Source organism: Loxodonta africana, chromosome 4 (genome assembly GCF_030014295.1).
Source record: "Loxodonta africana isolate mLoxAfr1 chromosome 4, mLoxAfr1.hap2, whole genome shotgun sequence".
Classification (NCBI taxonomy): domain Eukaryota; kingdom Metazoa; phylum Chordata; class Mammalia; order Proboscidea; family Elephantidae; genus Loxodonta; species Loxodonta africana.
The window spans coordinates 163,291,170-163,318,475 of record NC_087345.1 but is presented as its reverse complement, the minus strand read 5'-3'; the positions used below and the strand labels follow the sequence as shown (position 1 = coordinate 163,318,475).

Genomic DNA, 27,306 nt, shown 5'->3' with positions numbered 1-27,306 from the left:
TTTGTGATTTTTCCCCAGTCTTTGATAATTAACTTACTCACATCTAGTTAACACCATTTTTATCAACTTTTATTGAGCTTTCCAAAGCATTCAACTTGGTTTCCATAGAAACAACTCTCATTTTCTATTCACATTTCATTTTTTTTTTACATAATATTAAATTGATTCATGTAATTAAAATAACAAATATCGCTGACATAAACAGGTTTAAAAGCTAACATGACTGGCTCTTAATAAGCCTACAATAAGTTGGTTAAGCAGATATCAGTTAAGAGGGGTTCACTTCTTTGTATGAACCCCCTGAATGTCATGGGAATCTAAAGCTGAGCTGCAAATATTTTTTCAAAGTATACAGCTATTGGATAAGAAACAGGGTTCAAACTAAAAGTGGGAGGATCAGAGATTTCCAGCAAGTGGCCTTCACACTGGCAGCATCTGTACCCAAATCTTGTCCTTCTCATGCCAGTAGCTCCTTACTCCCCACCTTCTTCCCTTTCTATTTTTCCTATAAATACTGATTCCTTTACTCAACTTCATACACATTTATGGTTGGTTGGGAAAAGTGGCAGTTCTGGTTTGGCTTAAGCTCCCTAGTTCACCATTTATTGCTTAGCAACTAAGATCCCCAAGAAAACTCTTATTGCCTGTTTAGCCTGTCTAAATTCTTTTCTGTTCTCTCCGTTAAATTACAGATGAGAATAGTTATATCAATATTTGATGTATAAAGGTTCTTCTGGTCATACATTTAGAAAAACAGTTCAGTCAGTTCAATAAAAGTTTATTAAACACGTGATCATTACAAGGCAGTATAGGGTCTATAGAGGTGACTATGCTTTCTAGAACCTCATAGTCAGGTAGAAGTTATAACATATGAATTAAAATAATCGTGGTACACTATGGTTTATGAGCCTCACATATGAAGCATAAAAAATGACTTCTGAAGATACCCAGAAAAGTAAGATTGTCTCTATTTAGGATGACCAAGGAAGACTAACAAGAGGAGCCACTTGAACTGAGTCTTGAAAAATGAATAGATACTTAACATTAACTGTTAAGTGTCCCCTTTGTGTCCTAGTAGTTTGCAAAGATAATTTTGTAGATACAGTATTTTCTGTATAAGCATACTGTGTTAAGGCTGAAAAAGATCTGAGGATCACATTGTACAACTGCTTTTTTCTTTTTTTTTAAGAGAATATCACATAATCCATTACTGTCATCTGATATTATATCCCAGGTCTCCAAACTCTGCATATATCCATTTATAAATTTGTATTCTACCAGATAAGTCTGATTTGACAAGCACATAAAGGACATTTAGACAAACATAGAGTTAATTAATAATATAACAAAGTATTTTCATCACACACTTTTTCAAAGATATGTCTATGTTGTGAGTAGTGGGAGAGTTAAAATACATAATGACTATTAAATGGGCAGAAAATACCCAAAGTAGTTCTATTATCAGGTAAGGTAGAGGTTAAAGTATCATTATGATAGCTTCTTTTGAATTTTGAGAAGGTCCGTATTACCTCCGTAACATTTTGGGGTTTTGGGATTGCTTTGAGAAAGATATTGGGACAATTACAAGAATTGGTACATTTGAAAAAATGAAGACAAAGAACTAAAAGCTCTTATACTTGACATTTTAAGTATTTGATAATGTTAAATGAATATCAGATATTTCCTGGATGGGAAAGTATCCTAGGATGAAGATCCATGAATATTGCCATATTTATAAAAATGTATGCTCCCTGTCGTTCACATACCCACATGGGCAGTAAAAAGTCAAAAGGAGAAACTAAAGAAAAAGAATACGGGGAGTGTTTGTGAATTGATGCGTAGCTGGAAGGCTTAGTGTATACATAGAGGAGAAAACATTGGAGAGAGTAAAATGTGTGACTATATGCATAGAAACTGGGGGAACTTGAGAAAAGGTGTTAGGTAGCTCAGAAAGTGAGTGGGATCATTAGCAGGACACATGGAATATGAATTAGAATATAAGAAGGACCTTGGATTATATGAAGAGAAAGGCTAATGCTTCAGGCTAGCATTTAATTGGAAACCCTGGTGGCGTAGTGGTTAAGTGCTACGGCTGCTAACCAAAGGGTCGGCAGTTCAGAAACTCTATGGGGCAGTTCTACTCTGTCCTATAGGGTCGCTATGAGTCGGAATCGACTCAACGGCACTGGGTAGCATTTAATTGTAACATTGAAACTATGGCCCCAGTGACACTCTCACATTTTACCAGCCTGTTTTCTCTTCTCTTGGTAATTTTGAAGACAATACATATTCTCTTGGATTCTAACTCAACCAGTCATCTGTATCGGTTATAGTCATCTTATTAACCCTGGGAAATTTTTTTAACCTTCGAAATGCCTTTCCTGGATATTTTTAAATTCATCATTTGTTCTGTAACCATAAGAGTAGCAAACAATTCATGAAATATAGTCATTGCTATAAGCATATTTTCAGTGTAACTGTTATAACATTGTTTATTTTTGTCCCTATTTATTTGTGTTGGAGCCTCACATATTTGAGCCCATAATAATTTAAATTGTTAAGACTATCAGTTTCTCATATAAAATCAGTAAATGTCCAATTTCCCAGATTATTACCGGTCTGAGTCATAGTTTGTTCATAGTTCTCTACATCTTTTGAGATGAATTCTTAAGTGTTCAGAATTTATTTGCTTGGTAGTTTGTGCTTGATTTTCTGGGAATTCACCATTCAAGTTTCTCTCTACCTGGTATGTTCTATAATTTATAAAACATAAAACTGACTTAGGTATACATTGCCTAAAGTTGTAATTTTTTCACACTGTTCATTCTCAGTCCTATCTTTTCTCACTACCAAGCTGAACTTAGATGAATACAGTTAAACTAAAAATTATGGTAGGAAGTCTCTAGAATGCATGTCCCCATCCCCATCCTCATCTGGAATTGTAGGTTGCCTGGGAGCAGCGGCTCAGACAATAGAGTAATCTTCTCTGTATTGCTGTGGCTTTTACCTTAAAAAGAAAAAAAAAGTTGCCTAAGAGAGTAAAGGGAGTGCTGTACTACTTAATAGACCTATATATAAATGGAAGCTTGCTTCCTCCCACGAAGCTTCTCCTGTGGAGACTACAGCTGGTGACAAGCCTGGAGGTCACCCTCCCTTACAATCAAGGCCCTTTCTTTCTAGGTCCTTTGCTTCTGCTTGCTGGGACTCTGTCAGAAACCAAACAAATAGAACATTCACAGCTAATTAGCAGGGGGGAAAAAAAAGCTCCTAAAAAGCTAGGAGACATTTGTAGCAAGCTGAGTTGCCTGCTCTTCTACTTAGACTTAAACACAGATTTTTCAAGGGATGAGGAAGCTTACTTTTACTACTTTAATAACTCTTTAAAAAGCTTTGGAGACAAAAATACTTTATATAGGAAATATGTAAACAAATGAAAAAGATTGGAGAAACTTGTGAATTTTTATAAGGCTGAAATTCTACTGCTACTGAAGAATGAAGGGATACAGGAAAACTAGAACACCTCACAACATGAGACGAAGATTCCATTCCTCAGTTCTCTGAAAGGAGGGCATGGGATGCAAGCAATAGGATGTCTGAAGATAGAATATAGAGTTTCGTAGGTTATTATTAGGTGTACAAAAGATAAGAAACCACAAAATGTTAGAGTGGGGTAATACTTAAGACCCAGATTGGTGATGCAATTTGCCCAGAGTTGACATAGCCAGTTAATGTTAGAAAGGAAATTTAAAACAGATTAAAAGATTTATTAAAATATAAGACATATAAAAGCTGAAAAAGAATAAACTGTCCCAACAACTGGGTAGCTAAAGCTGTATTAATACTCCCTATTATCAATTTTTTTTTTTTTTTTTTTTATTATCAGATTATTCAGAGCCCTGGTGGTACAGTGTTTAAGCATTCGGCTGCTAACCAAAAGGTTGGCAATTCAAATCCACCAGCTGCTCCTTGGAATGGGGCAGTTCTATTCTGTCCTATAGGGTCACTAAGAGTTGGAATCGACTCAATGGCAATGGGTTTGGTTGTTTTTTGGGTTTATCAGAGTACTCAGGCTCATTGCCTAATTATTGTTAAAATTATAGAAGGATGCTTTATTGAATAAAATGACTTTTAAGGTTTCTTCTATCTCTTAGCCTAAATAGAATAAGTAGCTTTTAGACTTTGTATTTCCTTGAATACCACTGATTCAGGTAGTTGAGAGTACAGCTTCTGATTTCCCTTTTATTTTTACTTTAATACTTGTTTGTTAGGTGCCGTTGAGTCAGTTCCAACTTACAGCAACTCTTTGTACAACAGAAAGAAACACTGCCCGGTCCTGTACAATCCTCACAATCGTTGTTATCCTTGAGCCCATTGTTGCAGCAACTATGTCAATCCATCTTGTTGAAGATCTTCCTCTTTTGCACTTACAAAGCATGGTATCCTTCTCCAGGGCCTGCTCCCTCCTGATAACATGTCCAAAGTCTGTGAGACGAAGTCTCGCCATCCTCGCTTCTAAAGAGCAATCTGGCTGACTTCCAAGACAAATTTGTTCATTCTTCTGGCAGTCCACGATATATATTCAATATTCTTCATCAACACCATAATTCAAAGGCATCTATTCTTCTTTGGTCTTCCTTATTCATTGTCCAGCTTTCACGTGAATATGAAACGATTGGAAATACCATGGCTTAGGTCAGGTGCACTTTAGTCCTCAAAATGATATCTTTGCTTTTTAACACTCTAAAGAGGTCTTTTGCAGCAGATTTGCCCAATGCAACGCGTCATTTGATTTCTTGAGTGCCGCTTCCATGGGTGTAGATTGTGGATCCAAGTAAAATGAAATACTTGACGACTTCAGTCTTTTCTCCATTTATCATGATGTTGCTTTTTGGTTCAGCTGGGAGGATTTTTGTTTCCTTTATGTTGAGGTATAATCCATACTGAAGGCTGTGGTCTTTGATCTTCATCACTAAGTGCTTCAAGTTGTCTTCACTTTCAGCAAACAAGGTTGTGTCATCTGCATATTTCAAGTTGTTAATGATTCTTCCTCCAGTCCGGATGCCCGGTTCTTCATATAGTCTAGCTTCTCGGATTATTTGCTCAGCATATAGATTGAATAAGTAAGGTGAAAGGATACAACCCTGACTCACACTTTTCCTGACTTTAAACCACACAGTATCCCCTTGTTCTGTTTGAACTATAGCCTCTGGGTCTATGTACAGGTTCCTCATGAGCACAATTGAGTGTTCTGGAATTCCCATTTTTCGTAGAGGATCTCCTCCATCTCATAGCTCACTGACTTTGAAAATATTATATCTCGAAGGCTAAGCTAAATTGTTATCGTTATTATGAAGCCTTTCCTGATCAGGCCAACTGAAAACTCCGAATGGGTATTCTCTATACTAACTTTATATCACTTACTAATTATATTAATCCAGATAGACTAATAAACTACAGTAAGGTACAGATTATCCTGAAATTCCAACGGCTTAGAAATTTTTCCTAGTTTATGCCACGTGTTCATCACTAGCCGGTGGGAGAGGGGATGTTCTACTCTACCTAACCGTTTAGAAACTCAGAACAATGAAGACTTCACCATCTTGTAGCTCTACCCATCTCGAACATACAGTCTTCTTTGTCACTACGGCAAGAGTAGAGAGTTGGAGAATTACATAAGCTTTTCTGTACTATGGTTTGGAAGTGGTACCTCATATTTCCATCCTCAGCTCATTGGCCAGAACTAGTTTAATGACCTCATATAATCTCAAGAGGGCAAGAAAATGTGAGTAAACGATAGGATATTGGGTGGACACTACTCTCTTTTCTAATAATTCATTCACCATAGTTTCGGAGGACATCTAGATCAATCGGTATAACAAAGTTTATTAAGAAAATGTTCTGCATCCCACTTTGGTGAGTGGCACCTGGGGTCTTAAAAGCTTCCAAGTGGAGCAGAGGAGAATGGAGAAAACCAAAGGCACGAGGAAAATATTAGCCAAAGAGACCACATAAACCAGAGAATTCATGAGACTGAGACCAGAAGAACTAGATGATGCCCGGCTAGCAAAATGACCATCCTGACAGGGAATACAATAAAGAGTCCAAGGCAGAGCAGGAGATAAGTGTGAAGCAGAATTCAAATTCATGTAAAAAGACCAGACTTAATGGTCTGACAGAGACTGGAGGAACCTCTGAAAACATGGCCCCTAGACGCTGTGTTAACCCAGAACTGAAACCACTCCTGAAGCACACTCTTCAGACAAAGATTAGACAAAACAAAAAATAGTACAAGGGAGAAGTGTGCTTCTTAGTTCAGTCAGATACATGAGACCAAAGGGGCAGCTCCTGTCCGGAGGCAGAATGAGAAGGTAGGAAGGGACAAGAACTGGTTGAATGAACACAGGGAAACTGGGGTAGAAAGAGGGACTGTGTTGTCACATTGTGGGGATTGCAACTAATGTCACAAAACAATATGTGTATAAGTTTGTGTCTGAGAAATTAACATGAATTGTAAACTTTCACCTGAAGCACATTAAAAAAAAAAAAAGAGGAAAAAATTCATTCAAAAAATTTACTGAATGCATAATATGTACCAGGTACTCTTCTAGGCCCTGGGAATGCAAATATTAAAAAAAAAAAAAGACAAAAATCCTTGTCCTCATGGAATTTACATTCTACAGTCCATATTTTGATTAATAATTCATAGTTATTTTTACATATGCTTGAACTTCACAGCTAGAGTATGATCCCTTGAAGGACAACTGCTGTATGTTATTTATCCTTTGTTATATATCTTAATAAAGCACATATAATAGTGGTTCAACAAATAAGTACAAACTGTGGCTTCTTGTGCAGAAGCCAGTGTTCTGCAACAGGCATTCTTCAAAGAACACAGATAATATATACATCCTTTAAGTTAGGCATGGTTCTACACTGTAAAATCAGTCCCCTGCTTGACGTCTGTGCAGGCAAGCTGTGTGCTTTTCAAGAAATTTTGTTAAAATTAAATATTAAAGAGAGTTGCTTCTAGAGTAAAAACTTTTTCCTATGGTTCCATCCGTAAGAATTATAAGCTTCTCAAGGATAGGAACTCTTTCTGTTCGGAACAATGTAAATGTCATAATTTTAATATAGTATTATGGAGCTAAACTTAAGCAATCCAAAGCCTTCATTGATTCAAATAAACATTCATTCATTCATTGAATAGTTACTAAGCCTCCATTACACACCAGGCAGTGTACTAGGGCTACCAAGATAAATAAGAAGTATATATCTACAAGATTGCTGTAACTTCCTGTGTAGGTAAACTGGGGGCTTATTCTGGATTCAAAATGATATTTTGTGTTTCTCTCAAAAACAATTGTATTCACATGAATTAGCCCCTCGTGAAGAATGGGAGGAAAAAAAAAGCTTGAGAACAACTGACTTCCTTGTTCAATCCCTTTGGATGAATGAATCCCCTCTAGAATATACCTTAAAGAATAGCCACCTGACCTCTCCTTGAATTAAAAAACTAGTTGCTTTCAGGTCCTCTCTGACTCATGGCGACCCCCAAATGTGTTAGAGAAGACTGTGCCACACAAAGTTTTCAGTGGCTGTTTTTTCAAAAATAGGTTGCCAAGCCTTTCTTCTCAGGTGCCTCTGGATGGACTCAAACCTTCAACCTTACGGTTAGTAGTCGAATTCTTTAACCATTTACACCACCCAGAGACTTCCTGTTCTTGAACACTACCTCAAAAATCAGCTTACTTTATTTTCAGGCAATTTTAATATTAGAAAGCTCTTCCTTATATTTATCCAAAATCAAAGCTTATATTTCTGGGACCATATATGGTAATTCACATCATTCTTTCCTGTGATGACTCTTAAGATATTCTATGATAATTATCAGGTTATCCTAATTGTCTCATCTCCAGTTGCCTATCGTTTCAAGTTTCCTCACCATTTGATCGCTTTCCTATTAAAGTTTTCCAGCTCGTCAGTGCCCATCTTGAAGTATAGTACCAACTGAACACGAGGATGGCTGGAGCAATATACAGTTTTCTGAGTTCAATGCAGTTATTCGAGATTGTAGATTTATTAAGGAAGTAATGCATTCTGGAACGGGGCATGCTGTAATTATAACTTGAAAGTATAACTAAGATGTGAAGAAAAGGAATAACATAAGGAAGGAATACAAACAGTGGGTGAGACCAGGAAATATATTAAAACTCTTGGAATTAGAAGGAATAGGTTAAGGTGGGAGCCCTGGTGGTGTAGTGGTTAAAAGTTTGCCTCCTAACCAAAAAGTCAGCAGTTCAAATCCACCAGTCACTCCTTGAAAACCCTATGGGATAGTTCTACTCTGGCCGTAGCAGGAAGAACAAACATTAGCCAAGGAAGAGGCTGCTATTACCCAGCGAAAGGTTTTATTTAGCATTGAGGTGAAGAAGGTATAGGTAAAGGGAAGTCATGTAAGCAAGAAGATATGGAATTTGGCAGGAGGAATTTTGGTGAAATACAAAGCATAAAAACTAACTCTTACTTTGTTTTATAGGGCAAGATCCTTGGCAAAATGATGAAGTAATAATAAAAATACCTAACACATATAAGGCTTAACATGTGCAAGTATTATTCCGTTTCCCAAATACATTTCATTTCCCAAACACATTTAGTCTTCACAACAGCCCTATGAGATAGTTATTTTTATTATCCCCATTTTATGGACGAGAAAACTCACCCATAGAGAAATGAAGTAATTTGCAGAATGTCACATGGCTAGTGAGATGGCAGTGCTGAGATGTTAATCCAGATAGTCCGACTCTAAAACCTGCCCTCTTAGTTACTGTATAACATATCACTATACTATGCTATGATGTGTGACTTCAACCTACCTTCTGTCACCTCTCATAAATACTAGCCTGTGCCCTTCTTTTCTTGCATGATGCTACCTTTCCTGCTCCTTTCAAGGAGCCAATGCCTTCCTGACCTTTTCTTCTTCCCTACTACTCAAACCTACTCTATTGAAAGAAGATCATAAACTCATTCATTCATTAATTTACACCAAGATACAAATGACTGATGTGGCTTAATATAAAATAATATTCTGCCAGGGTTGGGTTTTGTTTTGTTTTGTTTTGCCGGGGTCAGAGGAGAACAATGTTAAGGCCATAAAACCCTTAACGCAAAGCCCTGGTGAAATTCAAAGTATATATGGCATGGGAAGATGAGTAAGTTAGGGGCATGACCTTATGGGTCCTTCAGATTCTTTATTTAGGTGGCCCAGGGCTTGGGAGAATCATAGTAGAAATGAAGTGGGAACATAAAAGTGAGAATGAAAAGAACAAGAGATCCATCTGTGTTAAATACCGATTCAGTCATTTTAGTAATATCTTTTATTTTCCTAATTCATTATCAGGTGGAAGAGTGTGATATTACGCCAGGAGATGTAGACTCCAAGAGAAAGATTCAGTTATTTAACTTGGACATTCATAGATGAAAAGAAATAATTCCATTTGAGAGTCTTAGGTGTTCACGCATTTACATCTGAATCAAGGTGGAACCAAGAATTGATTTTGCTCTTTTATTACCTAGCAGAGATAAAACTTTTTCAGATAGATCTGTGATTTATCTGCTCTAGGAATCTTACTGTCTGGGAATGTTACCTTAGAATTATCCTTAATATCTCTGTTTCTTATGCTACGTCAATCAATCATTAAGCTCTTTCATTTCTTTCTTTAAAAGGTTTCTCATATATATCAATCTAGTTCAATTCAATGAACACTTACTGAGTGTCTGCTTTCCGTCAGATACCGCACTCTGAGCATTCATGTCTCCATATCTCAAATTTCTCGTTTCCTAAGAGCAACTACGGCATGATACAAGCAATCCTAAAAGTATGCTTAGGTACAGAAGTAGTATTAAAAAAAAAAAAATTTTTTTTTTTTTAATACAGGAGAAAATTACTTTGCCAGGGAAGGTCAGAAAAAACTTGCAAAGGAGGTGATACTTGAATAGGGTCTTCAAGGATGAATCGAAGTTCATCAGAATAATGACAGTAGCCTATTTAGCTAGAGGGCAAACATATGCAAAGACATGGAAGCATAGCACGTGTGGTCTGGCAACTATTAGTGGTATTACTATAAAATATATGAAGTTTGAGTCAAGAGATGGTGGGAAACAATCTGTTTCATTGCCAGGATTTTCATATGCCTAGAGCATCAACTTATTTATTTCCATGTCTATGATTATCTAAGGCCTGGTCTTTCTTTAGTACCTTCCTAAAGTCTTACTTCCTCATTTACTTCGCCTTATTCTCTACTTCCACTCATTTAGAATTTAGTCACTATATCTTGATGGCTAGGTAATTGTTTGCGTGTCTTCAATCTTCAGTTGGAGCCCTGGTGGCGAAGTGGTTAAAAGCTTGGCCACTAACCAAAAGGTCCACAGTTCGAATCCACCAGCTGCTTCTTGGAAACTCTGTGGGGCAATTCTACTCTGTCCTACAGCATAGCTATGAGTCGGAATCGACTCAACAGCAACAGGTTTGGAAACCCCTGTGGCATAGCGATTAAGGGATGTGGCTGCTAACCAAAACGTCAGCAGTTCAAATCCACCAGGTACTCCTTGGAAACCCTATGGTGTAGTTCTCTTTTTCCTATAGGGTCGCTATTAGTCAAAATTGACTTGACGGCATCAGGTTTGGTTTTTTTAGTTATGCTGGGAATTGTTTTATACTGGTTTCTGAGAGTTGTGGAAGAAGTTGGTCATATATATTTCATAATCAGATTTGTGAATCTTCAGAGTAACCTTCCAAGGAATTTAATTCAGTTTCACAAATGTATGCTGAATACCTAGCTTGTGCCTGCGTAGATGCTGGGGATACTATGAAAGCTTAGTTCAAAATTCATGCCCTTGAGGAACTTATAACCTAGCAGCAGCTCCTAGCTCTTTATTTTTTTTCTCCATTGCTTTTCCTTGTAATGAGAAGCTCCTTCTGTTGGCTATGACTCTTCCTGAAAAGACTGCATCAGTGAAGATAAGTCCCCAGTTTGTACAAATAGATAGAATTATTGAATTAATGACAAAAGACAAATATTTTATTGAAGTTGGAAAAATTACAGAAGAGAATGAGTTTTAATTGAGAACTTTAGTTTGTGCTTCTCCCTCCATCTCAGCTCTACCCCAACGAACACATACACACTTTGTCCACACATATTTTTTTGTTTGCACAGGCATTCTTTTCCTAAGATTTGAGTCAGCAATATGTCTTATAGCCATATAAGCCTTATATATACAGTGTTATATGAGCTTAGAACAGTGCAAGACATATAGTAATTATTCAGTGTTTATTGAAATGAATTTCCAAGATATAGATCCATGTAAAAAAGTCTATGCCTAAGGGTTCCTGCTGCTTAAAATACAAAAGTTCCTTTAAATGAGTGAATTTCTCATCATAGAGTGTGATTTTTACTATCCTTTCAAATATACAAACCTAAAAAAGCCACTGGCGTCCAGATGATTTCTAATCATAGTTACCCTATAGGACAGCGTAGAGCTGCCCCATAAGGTTTCCAAGACTAAAACTTTTTTTTTTTTTAATAGTGTTTTAGGTGAAAGTTTACAGTGCAAATAAGTGTCTCATTCAAAAATTTGTATACAAATTGTGACATTGTTGCAATCCCCACAATATGTCAGCACTCTCCACCTTGCCTTTTCTACCTCCAGTTCTGTGTATCCAATCATCCAGTTTTCTTGTCCTTTCCTATCATCTCATCTTTTGGGAAGATGCTCCCCATTTGGCTTCCTATACTTGATTGAACTAAGAGACATGTTCCTCACATGTGATATTGTTTGTGTTATATTGTTGACCCTATGTACAACATAACTAAACACTGCCCAGTCCTACATCTCATAATCATTGCTATATTTGAACCCATGGTTGCAGCCACTGTGTCAGTCCATCTCATCAGGGGTCTTCCCCTTTTTCTCCAACCCTCTACCTTTTCAAGCATGATGTCCTTCTCCAGGGACTGATCATTCCTAATAACATGTCCAAAGTACATAAGACAAAGTCTCACTATCCTCGCTCCCAGGGAGCACTCTGGCTGTACTTTTTTCAAGACAGACTTGTTCATTCTTCTGGAAGTCCATGGTATACTCAGTATTCTTTACCAACACCATAATTCAAAGACATCAATTCTTCTTTGGGCTTCCTTATTCATTGTCCAGTTTTGCATGCATATGAGGAGATTGAAGATATAATGCCTTGGGTCAGGCATACCTTAGTCCTCAAAGTAACATCTTTGCTTTACAGTACTTTAAAGAGGTCTTTTGCAACAGATTTGCCAATGCAACAAGTCGTTTGATTTCTTGACTGCTGCTTCCACGGGCATTCATTTTGAGTCCAAGTAAAATAAAATCCTTGATGATGTCAGTATTTTTTCCATTTTTTTTTTTTATACAAACAAACCAAACCCATTGGCATCAAGTTGATTCTGACTCGTAGCAACCTTATGGGACAGAGGAGAACTGCCCCATAGAGTTTTTTTTTTTTAAATTGTGCTTTAAGTGAAGGTTTACAAACCAAGTCAGCCTCACGTACAAAAACTTACATACACCTTGCTATATACTCCTAGTTGCTCTCCCTCTAATGAGACAGCACACTCCTTCCCTCCACTTTCTATTTTCATGTCCATTCGGCCAGGTTCTGACCCCCTCTGCCCGCTCATCTCTTGTCCATACAGGAGCTGCCCACATAGTCTCATGTGTCTACTTGATCCGAGAACCACACTCTTCACCAGTATCATTTCCTATCCCATAGACCAGTCCAATCCATGTCTGAAGAGTTGGCTTTGGGAATGGTTCCTGTCTTGGGCAAACAGGTCTGGCACCATGACCTCTGGGATCCTTCTAGTCTCAGACCATTAAGTCTGGTCTTTTTACAAGAATTAGGGGTCTGCATCTCACTGCTCACGTGCTCCGTCAGGGATTCTCTGTTTTGTTCCCTGTCAGGGAGGTCATTGGTTGTAGCTGAGCACCATCTAGTTCTTCCAGTCTCAGGCTCATGTAGTCTCTGGTTTATGTGACCCTTTCTGTCTCTTGGGCTCATAATTACCTTGTGTCTTTGGTGTTCTTCATTCTCCTTTGCTCCAGGTGGGTCGAGACCAATTGACGCATCTTAGATGGCCACTTGCTAGCATTTATGACCTTAGACACCACTCTCCAAAGTAGGATGCAGAATGTTTTCTTAATAGATTTTATTATGGCGATTGACTTAGATGTCCCCTGAAACCATGGTTCCCAAACCCCTGCCCCTGCTAAGCTGGCCTTCGAAGCTTTCAGTTTATTCAGGAAATTTCTTTGCTTTTGGTTTTTTTTTTTGGTTTAATCCAGTTGTGCTGACCTCTCCTGTACTGTGTATTGTCTTTCCCTTTACCTAAAGTAGTTCTTATCTACTATCTAATTAGTGAATACCCCTCTCCCTCCCTCTTTTCCCACTCTCATAACCATCAAAGAATATTTCCTTCTCTGTTTAATAAACTATTTCTTGAGTTCTTATAATAGTGGTCTCATATAATACTTGTCGTTTTGCTACTCACTGATTTGACTAAGCATAATGCCTTCCAGATTCCTCCATGTTATGAAATGTTTCATGGGTTAATCATTGTTCTTTATCAATGCGTAGTATTCCATTGTGTGAATATACCATAATTTATTTCTCCATTCATCTGCTGATGGGCACCTTGGTTGCTTCCATGTTTTTGCTGTTGTGAACAGTGCTGCAATGAACATGGGCATGTAGATATCTGTTCGTGTGATGGCTCTTACTTCTCTAGGATATATTCCAAGGAGTGGGATTACTGGATCATGTGGTAGTTCTATTTCTACCTTTCTAAGTGCCGAATTGATTTCCAAAGTGGTTGTACCATTTTACATTCCCACCAGCACTGTATAAGTGTTCCAGTCTCTCCACAACCTCTGCAACATTTATTATTTTGTTTTTTGGATTAACGCCAGCCTTGCTGGAGTGAGATGGAATCTCACTTGTAGTTTTGATTTGCATTTCTCTAATGGTTAATGATCATGAGCATTTCCTCATGTATCTGTTAGCTACCTGAATGTCTTCTTTAGTGAAGTGCCTGTTCATATCCTTTGCCCATTTATTAATTGGGTGATTTGTCTTTTTGTTGTTGAGTTTTTGCAGTATCATGTAGGTTTTAGAGATCAGACCCCGATTGGAAATATCATAGCTAAAAACTTTTTCCCAGTCTGTAGGTAATCTTTTTACTCTTCTGGTGAAGTCTTTGGATGAGCATAGGTGTTTGATTTTTAGGAGCTCCCAGCTATCTAGTTTCTCTTCTGCTTTGTTAGTAATGTTTTCTGTACTGTTTATGCCATGTTTTAGGGCTCCTAGTGTTGTCCCTATTTTTTCTTCCATGATTTTTTTTCATTTTAGAGTTTATATTTAGGTCTTTGATCCATTTTGAGTTTGTTTTTGTGCATGGTGTGAGGTATGCGTCTTGTTTCATTATTTTGCCGATGGATATCCAGTCGTGCCAGTACTGTTTGTTAAAGAGACTGTCTTTTGCCCATTAACTGATTTTGGGCCTTTGTCAAATATCATCTGCACATAGGTGGATGGATTTATGTCTGGATTCTCAGTTCAGTATCTGTTGTTGTCTATGTATCTGTTGTTGTACCAGTACTAGGCTGTTTTGACTACTATAGCACTGTAATAGGTCCTAAAATCAGGTAGAGTGAGGCCTCCCACTTTGTTCTTCCTTTTCAGTAATGCTTTACTTATCCGAGGACTCTTTCTCTTCCATTTGAAATTGGTGATTTGTTTCTCCATCTCATTAAAAAGTGTCATGGAATTTGGATCGGAATTGAGTTGTATTAATAGATGGCTTTTGGTAGAATAGACATTTTTGCAATGTTAAGTCTTCCTATCCACGAGCAAGGTATGTTTTTCCACTTATGTAGGTCTCTTTTGGTTTCTTGCAGTGGTGTCTTGTAGTTTTCTTTGTATAGGTCTTTTATGTCTCTGATAAGATTTATTCCTAAGTATTTTATCTTCATCGGGGCTACTGTAAATGGTATTGACTTGGTGATTTCCTCTTCGATGTTCTTTTTGTTGGTGCAGAGGAATCCAACTGGTTTTTGTATGTTTATCTTCTATGCTGTTACTCTGCTGAACTCTTCTATTAGTTTCAGTAGTTTTCTTGAGGACTCTTTAGGGTTTTCTGTGTATAAGATCATGTCTCTGCAAATAGAGATGCTTTTACTTCTTCCTTGCCAATCTGAATGCCCTTTATTTCTTTATCTACCCTGATTGCTCTGGCTAGGACCTCCAGCACAATGTTGAATAAGAGCAATGATAAAGGACATCCTTGGCTGGTTCCCGATCTCAAGGGGAATGTTTTTAGACTTTCTCCATTTCAGATGATGTTGGCTTTTGGCTTTGTATAAATGCTCTTTGTTATGTTGAGGACTTTTCTTCTATTCCTATTTTGCTGAGAGTGTTTATCATGAATGGGTGTTGAACTTTGTCAAATGCCTTTTCTGCATGAATTGATAAGATCATGTGGTTCTTGTCTTTTGTTTTATTTATATGATGGATTACATTAATTGTTTTTCTAGTGTTGAACCATCCCTGCATACCTGGTATAAATCCCACTTGGTCATGGTGAATTATTTTTTTGATATGTTGTTGAATTCTATTGGCTAGAATTTTGTTGAGGATTTTTGCATGTAAGTTCGTGGGGGATATTTGTCGGTAATTTTCTTTTTTTGTGGTGTCTTTACCTGGTTCTGGAATCAGGGATATGCTGGCTTCATAGAATGAGTTTCAGAGCATTCTGTCCTTTTCTATGCTCTGAAATACCTTTAATGGTAGTGGTGTTAACTCTTCTCTGAAAGTTTAGTAGAACTCTGTAGTGAAGCCGTCCAGGCCAGAGTTTTTTTTTTTTTTGTTGGGAGTTTTTTGATTACCTTTTCAGTCTCTTCTTTTGTTATGGGTTTATTTAGTTGTTCTACCTCTGTTTGTATTGGTTTAGGTAGGTAGTGTGTTTCTGGGAATCCATGCATTTCCTCTAGGTTTTCAAATTTGTTAGAGTACAATTTTTTGTAGTAATCTGATATGATTCTTTTAATTTCAGTTGGGTCTATTGTAATATCACCCATCTCATTTCTTATTCAGGTTATTTGCTTCCTGTCCTGTTTTTCTTTTGTCAGTTTGGCCAAAGGTTTTTCGATTTTGTTAATTTTTCAAAGAACCAGCTTTTGGAACTACCATACGATCCAGCAGTCCCACTCCGTGGAATGTGTCCTAGAGAGATAAGAGCCTTTACATGAACAGACATATGTACACCCATGTTCGTTGCAGCACTGTTTACAATAGCAAGAAGATGGAAGCAACCAAGGTGCCCATCGATGGGTGAATGGATAAATAAATTATGGTATATTCACACAATGGAATACTATGCATCTATAAAGAACAGTGATGGATCTTTGAAACATGTCATAACACGGAGGAATCTGGAAGGCATTATGCTGAGTGAAATTAGTCAGTTGCAAAAGGACAAATATTGTATAAGACCACTATTATAAGAACTTGAGAAATGGTTTAAACAGAGAAGAAAATATTCTTTGATGGTTACGAGAAAAGGAGAGGAAAGGAGAGTGGGAGAGGGGTTTTCACTAATTAAATAGTAGATAAGAACTACTTTAGGTGGCAGGAAAGACAACACACAATACAGGGGAGGTTAGCACAACTGAACTAAACCAAAAAAGTTTTCTGAATGAACAGAATGCTTCAAAGGCCAGTGTAGCAGGCGTTGCGGTTTGGGAACCATGGTTTCAGGGGACATCTAAGTTAATTGCCATAATAAAATCTATTAGGAAAACATTCTGCATCCCACTTTGAAGAGTGGCGTCTGAGGTCTTAAACGCTAGCAAACAGCCATCTAAGATGCATCAGTTGGTGTCAGCCCACCCGCATCAAAGGGGAATGAAGAACACCAAGAACACAAGGTAATTACAAGCCCAAGAGACAGAAAGGGCCACATAAACCAGAGACTACATCAGCCTGAGACCAGAAAAGCTAGCTGGTGCCCAGCTACAACTGATAACTGCCCTGACAGGGAACACAACAGAGAACTGCTGAGGGAGCAGGAGAGCAGTGGGATGCAGACCCCAAATTCTTGTAAAAAGACCAGACTTAATGGTCTGACTGAGACTAGAAGGACCCCAGTGGTTATGGCCCCCAGACCGTCTTTTGGCCGAGGACAGAAACCATTCCCGAAGCCAACTCTTCAGACAGGGATTGGACTGGATAATGGGATGGAGAGGGATGTTGGTAAGTGAGCTTCTTGGATCAAGTGGACACTTGAGACTATGTTGGCGTCTCCTCCCTGGAGGGAAGATGAGAGGGTAGAGGGGGCTAGAAGCTGACGAAATGGACACGAAAAGAAAGAGTGGAGGGAGGGAGCGAGCTGTCTCATTAAGGGGAGAGCAATTGGGAGTATGTAGCAAGGTGTATATAAGGTTTTGTTTGAGAGACTGACTTGATTTATAAACTTTCACTTAAAGCACAATAAAAAAAAAAAAAAAAGAACCAGCTTTTGACCTTCTTAACTCTTTCAGTTGTTTTTCTGTGTTCTATTTCATTGAATTCTTCTGTAACTTTTATTATTTGCTTTCTTCTCGTGCCCGAGGATTTCTTTTGTTGCTCTCTTTCTATTTGTTCAAGTTGTAGGTATAATTGTTTGATTTTGGCCTTTTCTCCTTTTTGTATGTGTGCATTTATTGATATAAATTGATCTCTGAGCACTGCTTTTACTGCATCCCAAAGGTTCTGATAGGAAGTGTTTTCTTTCTTTTTGGATTCTATGAATTTCATTATCCCATCCTTGATGTTTTCTATAACCCAGTCATTTTTGAGCAGGATATTGTTCAGTTTCCAAGTGTTTGAATTCTCTTCTATGCTTTTTCTGTTACTGATTTCTAGTTCTATAGCCTTATGGTCAGAGGAGATGCTTTGTAATATTTCCACATTTTGGATTTTGCTAAGGCTTGCTTTATGACCTAATATGTGGTCTATTCTAGAGAAGTGTTGCATGTGTGTTGGCTGCTGTTGGGTGGAGTATTCTGTATATGTCTATAAGGTGAAGTTGTTTGATTGTTGCATTTAGATATTCCATGTCTTTACTGAGCTTCTTTCTTGATGTTCTATCCTTCAGCAAAAGTGGTATGTTGAAGTCTGCTAGTATAATTGTGGCGCTATCTCCCTTTTCAGTGCCGTTAGAATTTGTTTTATGTATCTTGCACCCCTGTCATTGGGTGCATAAGTATTTGATATGGTTATATCCTCCTGGTATATTGTCCCTTTAATTATTATATAGTGTCCTTCCTTATCCTTTGTGGTGGATTTAAGTTTAAAGCCTATTTTGTCATAATTAGTATTGACACTCCTGCCCTTTTTTTTTATTGTTGTTTGCTTGATATATTTTTTCCACCCTTTGAGTTTTAGTTTGTGTCTCTAGTCTAAGGTGTGTCTCTTATGGGCAGCATATAGGCAGATCGTGTTTTTTAAATACATTCTGCCACTCTCTCTTTATTGGTTTGTTTAGTCCATTTACATTCAGCATAATTATGGGTAGGTTTATGAGTTTAGTGCTATCATTTTGATGTCTTTTTTTGTGTGTTGTTGACAGTTTCTTTTTCCCACTTAATGTTTTGTGCTGAGTAGTTTATCTTTATATATTGCCTTTTCCTCCTGTTCACTGTAGTTGATTTTGTTTCTGCTGAGTCTCTATTTTTTCTTCTATTTTATTTTGATGAGTAGGATTGTTAGTCTCCTTTGTAGTTACCTTAATATTTACCCCATTTTTCCAAGTTTAAACCTAACTTTTATTTCTTTATATTGCCTTGTCTTCCTCTCCATTTGAAAGATCTATGACTACATTCTTAGTCCCTCTTTATTGTTTTAATGTTGTCTTCTTTTACATAATGACATCACTGTTTCCCTGTTTTGAGCATTTTTTAAAATCTTTATTTTCGTGATTTCCCTATCTGGGTTGACATCTGATTGCTCTGTCCAGTGTTCTAGTCTTGGGTTGATATCTGATATAAATGATTTTATAACCAGAGAACTCCCTTTAGTATTTCTTGTAGTTTTGGTTTGGTTATTACAAGTTCCCTGAACTTCTGTTTATCTGGAAATGTCCTAATTTCACCGTCATACTTAAGAGACGGTTTTGCTGGATGTGTGATTCTTGGCTGGCAATTTTTTCTCTTCAGTGCTTTATAAGTCATCCCACTGCCTTCTTGCCTACATGATTTCTGCCGAGTAGCCCAAGCTTATTCTTATTGACGCCTTTGTAGGTGACTTCGTTTATCCCTAGGTGCTCTTAAAATTCTCTCTTCATCGTTGGTTTTGGCAAATTTGATTTTAATATGTCTTGGTGACTTTCTTTTAATATCTACCTTATGTGGAATTCAATGAGCATCTTGGAGAGGTATCTTCTCATCTTTCATGATATCAGGGAAGTTTTCTGCTAACAAATCTTAAACAATTCTCTCTGTATTTTCAGTTATCCCTCCCTGTTTTGGTACTCCAATCACTCATAGGTTATTTCTGTTGATATAGTCCACATGATTCTTAGGGTTTCTTTGTTTTTTAAATTCTGTTATCCAATTTTTCCTCAAATATATTGGTGCCAACTGCTTTATCTCCAGTCTTACCAATTCTGTCTTCCACTTGCTGAATTCTGCTCCTCTGACTTTCTATTGAGCTGTCTAATTCTGTAATGTTGTTGTTAATCTTCTGAATTCCTGATTGCTGTCTCTCTATGGATTCTTGCAGCTTATTAAATTTTTCATTATGTTCTTGAATAACCTTTTTAATTTCTTTAACTGTTTTATCTGTGTGTTCCTTGGCTTGTTCTGCGTACTGCCTGATCTCCTTCCTGATGTCTTGAACAGTTCTGTATATTAGTATTTTGTATTCTGCATCCAGTAATTCCAGGAATGCACCTTCATTCAGAAGATCCCTTGATTTTTTGTTTTGAGAGCTTGTTGAGGCGATCATGGTCTGCTTCTTTATGTGATTTGATATTGACTGTTTTCTCCATGCCAGCTATAAGTTCTTGTATTAGTTTATTTTGTGTTTCCTTACTATATCCTAGCTTCTTGCTTTGTTTTGTTTTGTATGTCCAAATAGGTTGCTTGAGTGAGCTGTCTTGATTGTTTTCTCCCTTGAAGCTGTAACATCCTGCCCCCTAATGGGTAGAGATATTACCAGGTAGGTATATGAGCCTAGGAGTCCATTCTCTTTTCTTGTATGGATTCAGCTCATGTGTCCAGGTAGTCGGTCATCAAGTACCCAGTGCTTTTGGTTGTAAGGACTAGGAGTTACCAGTTATCCTTGGAGCCCTGTTGTGGGTGACTGGGTGATCTGAGTGGAACCACAAGCTCTTAGGCCCCTGATGTGGGTAGGTGAGGACCTATTAAATAGGCAATATAGTGTTAAACATCACACACTCACCTCCCTACCACACAGCCAAAACAGTTGCAGTCTGGCAACAACAGCCTGTTCTCCTGAAATAGGCCCCACACAGGTCCGTGCAGGGGGGAAAGGTATTCAGAGTCCACAGATTGTTTATGCCTGGACAGGATCCGCTTCTGTCCTGAGCTCCCCAGGTTAGTGGAGCTGGCAGATTATCTTTTCCCCAATTGTGAATTTATTTATTTATTTTTTTCTAATGCCAGGAGAATGGCTCAGGGTGCACAATAGGACCTATCTCAGGCCCAGCAAAATTGATAGACACTGAAGCCTGTTTGGGGCCTGGGGACACGGTAAAATATACACAAGTACTTAGCTTTTGCCGAAAGCGCCATTCTTCTCTGGTTCTGGCGGTGTGAGTAGGCTGTGTGGCTGGCTGTTTCTCCTTGAGGAAGGTGTGGCTGTACACCAGCACCAGCCCATCACAGCATGAGGGTTCCCAGTGATTTGGGCCCAGCAACTTCTCTCTGCTTCTGAACCATCTCTCCCTCCCTGTGCCAATCAATCCATTTTCTGACTTTGCCTTTTATGTTCAGGGCTTCTAGCTTGTCATAAATGTAATTGTTTCACTTGCTTTTTCAGGTCTTTGTTGTAAGAGAGCTTGCCAGAAGCATCTGGCTATTCCACCATCTTGGACCCCCCCCCCCCCACCGCCCGCCCCATTGAGTTTTTAAGGAGTGGCTGATGGATTCAAACTGCCGACTTTTTGGTTAGCAGCCGAGCTTTTAACCACCGAGCCACCAGGGCTCCAGTTTGTTTTGTAGGCCTGTCTCATCTTTGGCTGAAGGGTGAACTCCGGGTGGCTTCAGTTTTGGGTTAGCTTGGTGTCTGGGGGCCATAGTTTCAGGAGTTCCTCCAGTCTGTCAGACCAGTAAGTCTGATCTTTTTTGTGTGTGTATGTGTGAATTTGAATTTTTTTCTACATTTTTCTCCTGCTCTGTCTGGGACCCTTTATTGTGATCCCTGTCAGAGTGGTAAGTGGTGGTAGCCGGGCACCATTTAGTTCTTCTGGGATCAGGCTGGTGGAGGCTGTGCTTCATGTGGTCCATTAGTCCTTTGGACTAATATTTTCCTTGTGTCTTTGGTTTTCTTCATTCTCCTTTGCTCCAAATGTGATGGGACCAATAGGCGCATTTTAGATAGCCGCTTGGAAGCTTTTAAGACCCCAGACACTACTCACCAAAGTAGGATGTAGAACATTTTCTTTATGAACTATGTTATGCCAACTGACCTAGATGTCCTCCGAGACCATGGTCCTCAGCTCTCAACCCCAGTAACTCTGTCCCTCAGGGTCTTTGGATGTGTCTAGGAAGCTTGTATGGCGTTGCCTTGGTCAAGTTGTGCTGCTTTCCCCTATATTTTATGTTGTCTTTCCCTTCACCAAAGTTAACACCTGTCTGCTGTTTAGTTAGCGATTTTTCCTCCTCTCCCTCATAACCATCAGGGTTTGCTTTTTCTGTGTGGAAACCTTTTCTTGTAATCTCATACAATATTTGTCCTTTCGTGATTGACTTATTTCACTCAGCATAATACCCTCCAGGTTCATCCATGTTGTGAGATGTTTCACAAATTCTTCATTGCTCTTTATCATTGCATCAAAAAAAACCCAAACCTGCTGCCGTCGAGTTGATTTTGGCTCATAGCAACCCTACAGGAGAGAATACAACTGCCTGGTGGATTCAAACTGCTAATCTTTTGGTTAGCAGCCATAGCATGTAACCACTATGCCACCAGGGTTTCCTATCATTGCATAGTATTACATTAATCTGTTGATAGCCCCTTAGGTTTTTTTTTCCGTCTTTTTGCTATTGTGAATAATGCTGCAGTGAACATTGGTGTGCATATGTCTATTCCTGTGATGGCTCTTATTTCTCTAGGATGTATTCCTAGGAGTGGAGGTGCTGGATAATATGGTATTTCTATTTCTAGCTTTTTAAGGTGACACCATCTCATTTTCCATAGCGGTTTTACCATTTGACATACCCATCAGCAATGCTTAAGAATGCCAGTCTCCCTGCAGCCTCTCCAACAATTGTTATTTTCTCTTTTTTTGATTGGTGCCAGTAATGTTGGGGTGAGATGGTATCTCATTGTAGTTTCAATTTGCATTTCTGTAATGGGTAGTGATTGTAAACATTTCCTCATGTGTCTGTTAGCTGCCTGAATGTCTTCTTTGGTGAAGTGTCTGTTCATATCCTTTGTCTATTTTTTAATTGGGTTATTTGTCTTTTTGTTATTGAGGTGTTGAAGTATTCTATAGATTTTAGAGATTAGACCGTTGTTAGATATGTCATAGATTAAAAAAAAAATCCCCAGTCTGTAGGTTCTCTTTTTACTCTTCTGGTGAAGTCTTTTGATAAGTGGAAGTGTTAAATTTTTAAGAGCTCCCAGTTATGTAGTTTCTTTTCTAGTGTTTGTGCATTATTAGTTATGGTTTGTAGTCTATTTGTGCCCTGTAGATACATCCTCTTTTTGACCCAAAGTTGTTTTCTGTAACAACACATTTCTTGTTAAGTGCCTGAGAATTATATCTAAGTTGAACTTTTGTCATTAAATTTAAAGTAGTTGATACTTTATGCTCTAACTTTCTTTAAAATATGTGTTCCTGAAGGTAGTATTATTTGCGTATAATAATTTTGAAAATTTGTTGGAGTTATGTGACTAATATAAAAATAGTGATAGTGTTTTTTTGCCACAATAATATAATTTACTATAACAAATAATTCAAGGAAACCCTTGTGGCATAGTGGTTAAGTGCTCCAGCTGCCTACCAAAAGGTCAGCAGTTCAAATCCCCCAGATGCTCTTTGAAAATTCTATGGGGCAGTTCTGCTCTGTCCTGTAGGGTAGCTATGAGTCAGAATCAACTTGATGGCAACAGGTTTGGTTTTTTTTTTAGCCCTAGGAGCGCATTGGTTAAAGTGCCTGCCTGCAAACCAAACGATCAGCGGTTTCAACCCACCAGCCACTCTGTGGAAGAAAGATGTGGCCGTCTGCTTCCATAAATATTAAAAAACCCAGTGCTGTCGAGTAGTCTGTAAAGATTACAGCCTTGGAAACCCTATGAGGCAGTTCTACTCTGTCCTATAGGGTCGCTATGAGTTGGAATCGACTCAACAGCAGTGGGTTTTGTTTTGGGGTTACACCAAATAATTCAGTTCAGCAATGTGTTTTTCTGTATTTTGGTCATGCAGTAGCACTTATGATATTGATAAAAACATCATACAGAAGAAGAAAACTACAAGAGGATACATCCCTTTCATATCTCGGAAAAAAGGATTTACTTAAATTTATGCTCCTGTAATTTCAGGCCATAATCAGCAACCTGAGATTGATTGAAAAATTATAAAGAAGTGTTTAAATTTGTTCTGTTTGTCAAAAAAATAGGAAGTGTAAACACAAAGAAAGCGTGCTTGTAAAATGAATATGCCGGTTTAAAATGAAGTTATGTGGAAAATACTGTGAAAGCAAACTGGTGATTTTTTGTTAATTTGTTTGTAACTTCTTTTTTAAGGATGCTGGGCAGTTTTACGCTAGATATAAAGAAACAAAATTGAAGGAAAAGGAAGATGCGCTGACTAGAGCTGAACTTGAAACACTTCAAAGTGAGTTTTAAACATTTTCTTACTGTGTTAACAATATCATATAAAACTAATTTTTTAAATTTAGATTTTCCCTTAAAGTTAGCAGTAATTAAATTTCCTATACCTTCTTTGCCACTCCCTAAATAGAATAATTTGTACTGAATTTGTTGTAAGTGGAAAATACTTTATTATTAATTACTGGACCACCACAGTTCCATATCAGAAAGAGAAGTACAATCAGATGGCTCGTATAGGTCCTTCAGTCTAATAGGCATCCAAAATCTGCTAAAGTCTAAACTACTGCAGAATTGTAACTATAATTGATATTTACTGCCAAACCTAACCAATTGATCACCCAACTTGCTATATATTGTAATAGTAAAAATGAAAAATCTAAAGATATCAATGATTTTTGTTTCAAATGCCATCTTTCATTTGCAATATTGTTATATAATAGGAAAACCTTGAATAAATTAAGAGTATGTTGCAATGAAGTCTTTTATTGAACAATAAAGACAGTTCTTGCTAATTATAGAAAAAGTTGAACATATTATTTATGTTAGCCATCTAGTGCTGCCATAACAGAAATACCACAAGTGGATGGCTTTAACAAGAGAGATTTATTTTCTCACAGTCTAGTAGGCTAGAAGTCCAAATTCAGGGCATCAGCTCCAGGGGAAGGCTTTCTCTCTCTGTTGTCTCTGGAGGAAAGTCTTTGTCCTCAATCTTCCCCCGGTTGAGAAGCTATCATGCACAGGGACCCCGGGTTCAAAGGACATACTCTGCTCCCGGTGCTGCTTTCTTCGTGGTTTGAGATCCCCAATTCTCTGCTTGCTTCCCTTTCCTTATATCTGGGCCACACCCCAGGGAAACTCTCTTTCCTTTGGAGCAGGAATGTGACCTGGGTAAGGGTGGTGTTAGAATCCCACTCTAATCCTCTTTAACATAAAATTATAGTCACAAAATGGAGGACAACCCGTTGTTGAAACCCAGATGGAATAAGTACTAGAAAGCATTTTAAAAACAACGCTCATACAAGGCTCTGAATAATAAGACTTCTGTTGCTTTTGTTTTTAAGATCAATAGTGTATTTAGAAAAGGTGTTGGTATCAACATTAAAAATGTTAAAGAACAGTCACATTCACTGTTAATAATGTCAGAAACTGTCATGTATTTTTTAATGTAGTTCTAATCGTTACGTGCAGAGAATCTTTTAATTAATTTTGTTAACTTCATTACAATGTTCTGCATTGTATACTTTAGAATTAATATATAAAGGCCCCAAATCCCCCAGTGTGCATTTTATTTGCCCCTATCCTTCTTAATTTTAAAGACCATCATTGGAATACTGAGTTCATAATAACATTTCCATCTACTTAATTGAGTAAATGCATCTCATGCAGATTAGCAATAGCTATTTTATGCTGCCTGTTTTTCATGACCTAACTGCTACTCTGCCCTCATGTCTATCAGCTTTCCTGCTGAGATTGTGCAGTATCCTCTGAGGGCTATGCTGGAACTACTCTGAACAGGGCATGGTGGTCTTATTAAAAGGATATGTTTAAATAAGTTGAATATTTATAAATATAAGACTGAGCATTGATTTTTTTATACTTTGTCTAATTACAAGAGTTTATTCTAGATCAATAGAATTCTAATACTTACAATGAAATAGCCCTTATCAAGAATGGAAGAAAATTTATTTTATGAAGGAATTGGATGTAAAGGTCACAGTTCGAACAGTCAAAAGAGGGGAGAAGTATAGAAGTAAAACTTAATAGTTCCCTTACCCAATTCTCTGACCTTACAGCCTACATACTTTTGAAAAATGATTAAAAAAAAAAAAAAAACTCAAATAATCAAAACCCTACTGCCATGTATTTCTTTTTATCTACAGAAATGATAATACTTCCAAATGTTAGTTTGTTTTTTTTTCTTTTTGTTTATAGTCCCTGGACATAAGTAGAAGTGTCAAGGAGTCACAGTGAGATGTAGCACATAGTTAAAAAGTGGGGAGAGAACATACTTTTCTGTTGTGCCAGGACAGGAAAACGTTTACCTTTTTTAAGGTAAAGGAAGACTGGTTTTCTAGAAAACCCAGGTTCATGAAGAAAGGAGATGCTGGTGCTGATTTGTGAGCTGACCCAGGAATTGGTGAATAGAGGAAAATGAAGTTAGGGGAGGGATAGTGCCAGTTTAGGTTAGAACTTTTTGCCTGTGATGATACAGAGTATTCATGGATGGGAGAACACTATCTGCAGTAACTTACCAAAAAGACATGTAACCAAGTCACAAGCTCCAGTATGATTGAAAACAAGACTAAGTAGAAATTCCATGTCTTAACTTGTGAACCTTGTTATGTAATAAAACTTAGTGGGAGCCCTAGTCCCCAGAGAGTTTATATATATGTAGGCAAAAGCTGTCTAAAGAATAATATCTTATCCTAGGTACTTTGCTCTAATAATAATGGAAATGTGAATTTTTAAAATCATACAGCTTAGATATAAATGTGCAATCCCATTAATATTTCAAATCATAATACTGTGTTTGTCCAAATGTAATAGAATCTTAGTTTTCTCACTGAAATGATTCAAAATAGTTTTTTAGCAAATTGAATATATGGTTATTATATGGTTATAGTTTAGTCAAATTTCAACTGAAGTTTTACTTATTGATTTGGATATGAGTACTTTCTTAAAATTATACGTTAAATAAAATAACATATCCGTTTATAAGCTCCATGCAGTTATGTGTTTTTATTTGTCTTGTTTACAGTTGTAATTCCAGTGTCAGGAATATGATAGGGGCTTAGTAAATATTTTTAAATGAATTAATGAATTTCAAAATACTGCATTGCTCTTGTCTTCTCTTGTACTTTTTTAGCAATGCTATTAAAACCCTTCAGCAAAATTTTTGACTAGAGTGTCTTTGTCATCACTGAAACTACTTTTTGAGTGATGTAACACAGTTATCTAGACTATATCATCTTTATTTCCACGTGTAGACAGTCGCTGAGTTAACGACGGGGCTCCATTTCGATGACCGCATCGTAAATTGGTTCTGACATAAGTCAGATGCCTCATTTTTTTTTTTTTTAACTTTTATTGAGCTTCAAGTGAACGTTTACAAATCAAGTCAGTCTGTCACATATAAGTTTATATACATCTTACTCCTTACT

General features: G+C 37.5%; 1 protein-coding gene across 4 annotated transcripts in view; it reads left to right on the top strand.

Annotated features, from left to right (window-relative positions):
- The window catches only part of DNAJC1 (DnaJ heat shock protein family (Hsp40) member C1), a 334,787-nt gene that overhangs the window by 117,802 nt on the left and 189,679 nt on the right, over window positions 1-27,306 (top strand). For all 4 annotated transcript variants that reach the window (XM_003410555.4, XM_064284912.1, XM_023548868.2 and 1 more), the window contains exon 7: window positions 24,059-24,149. In XM_003410555.4, coding sequence (XP_003410603.1) covers window positions 24,059-24,149 — 91 coding nt within the window. The remainder of the gene's footprint in view (window positions 1-24,058; window positions 24,150-27,306) is intronic.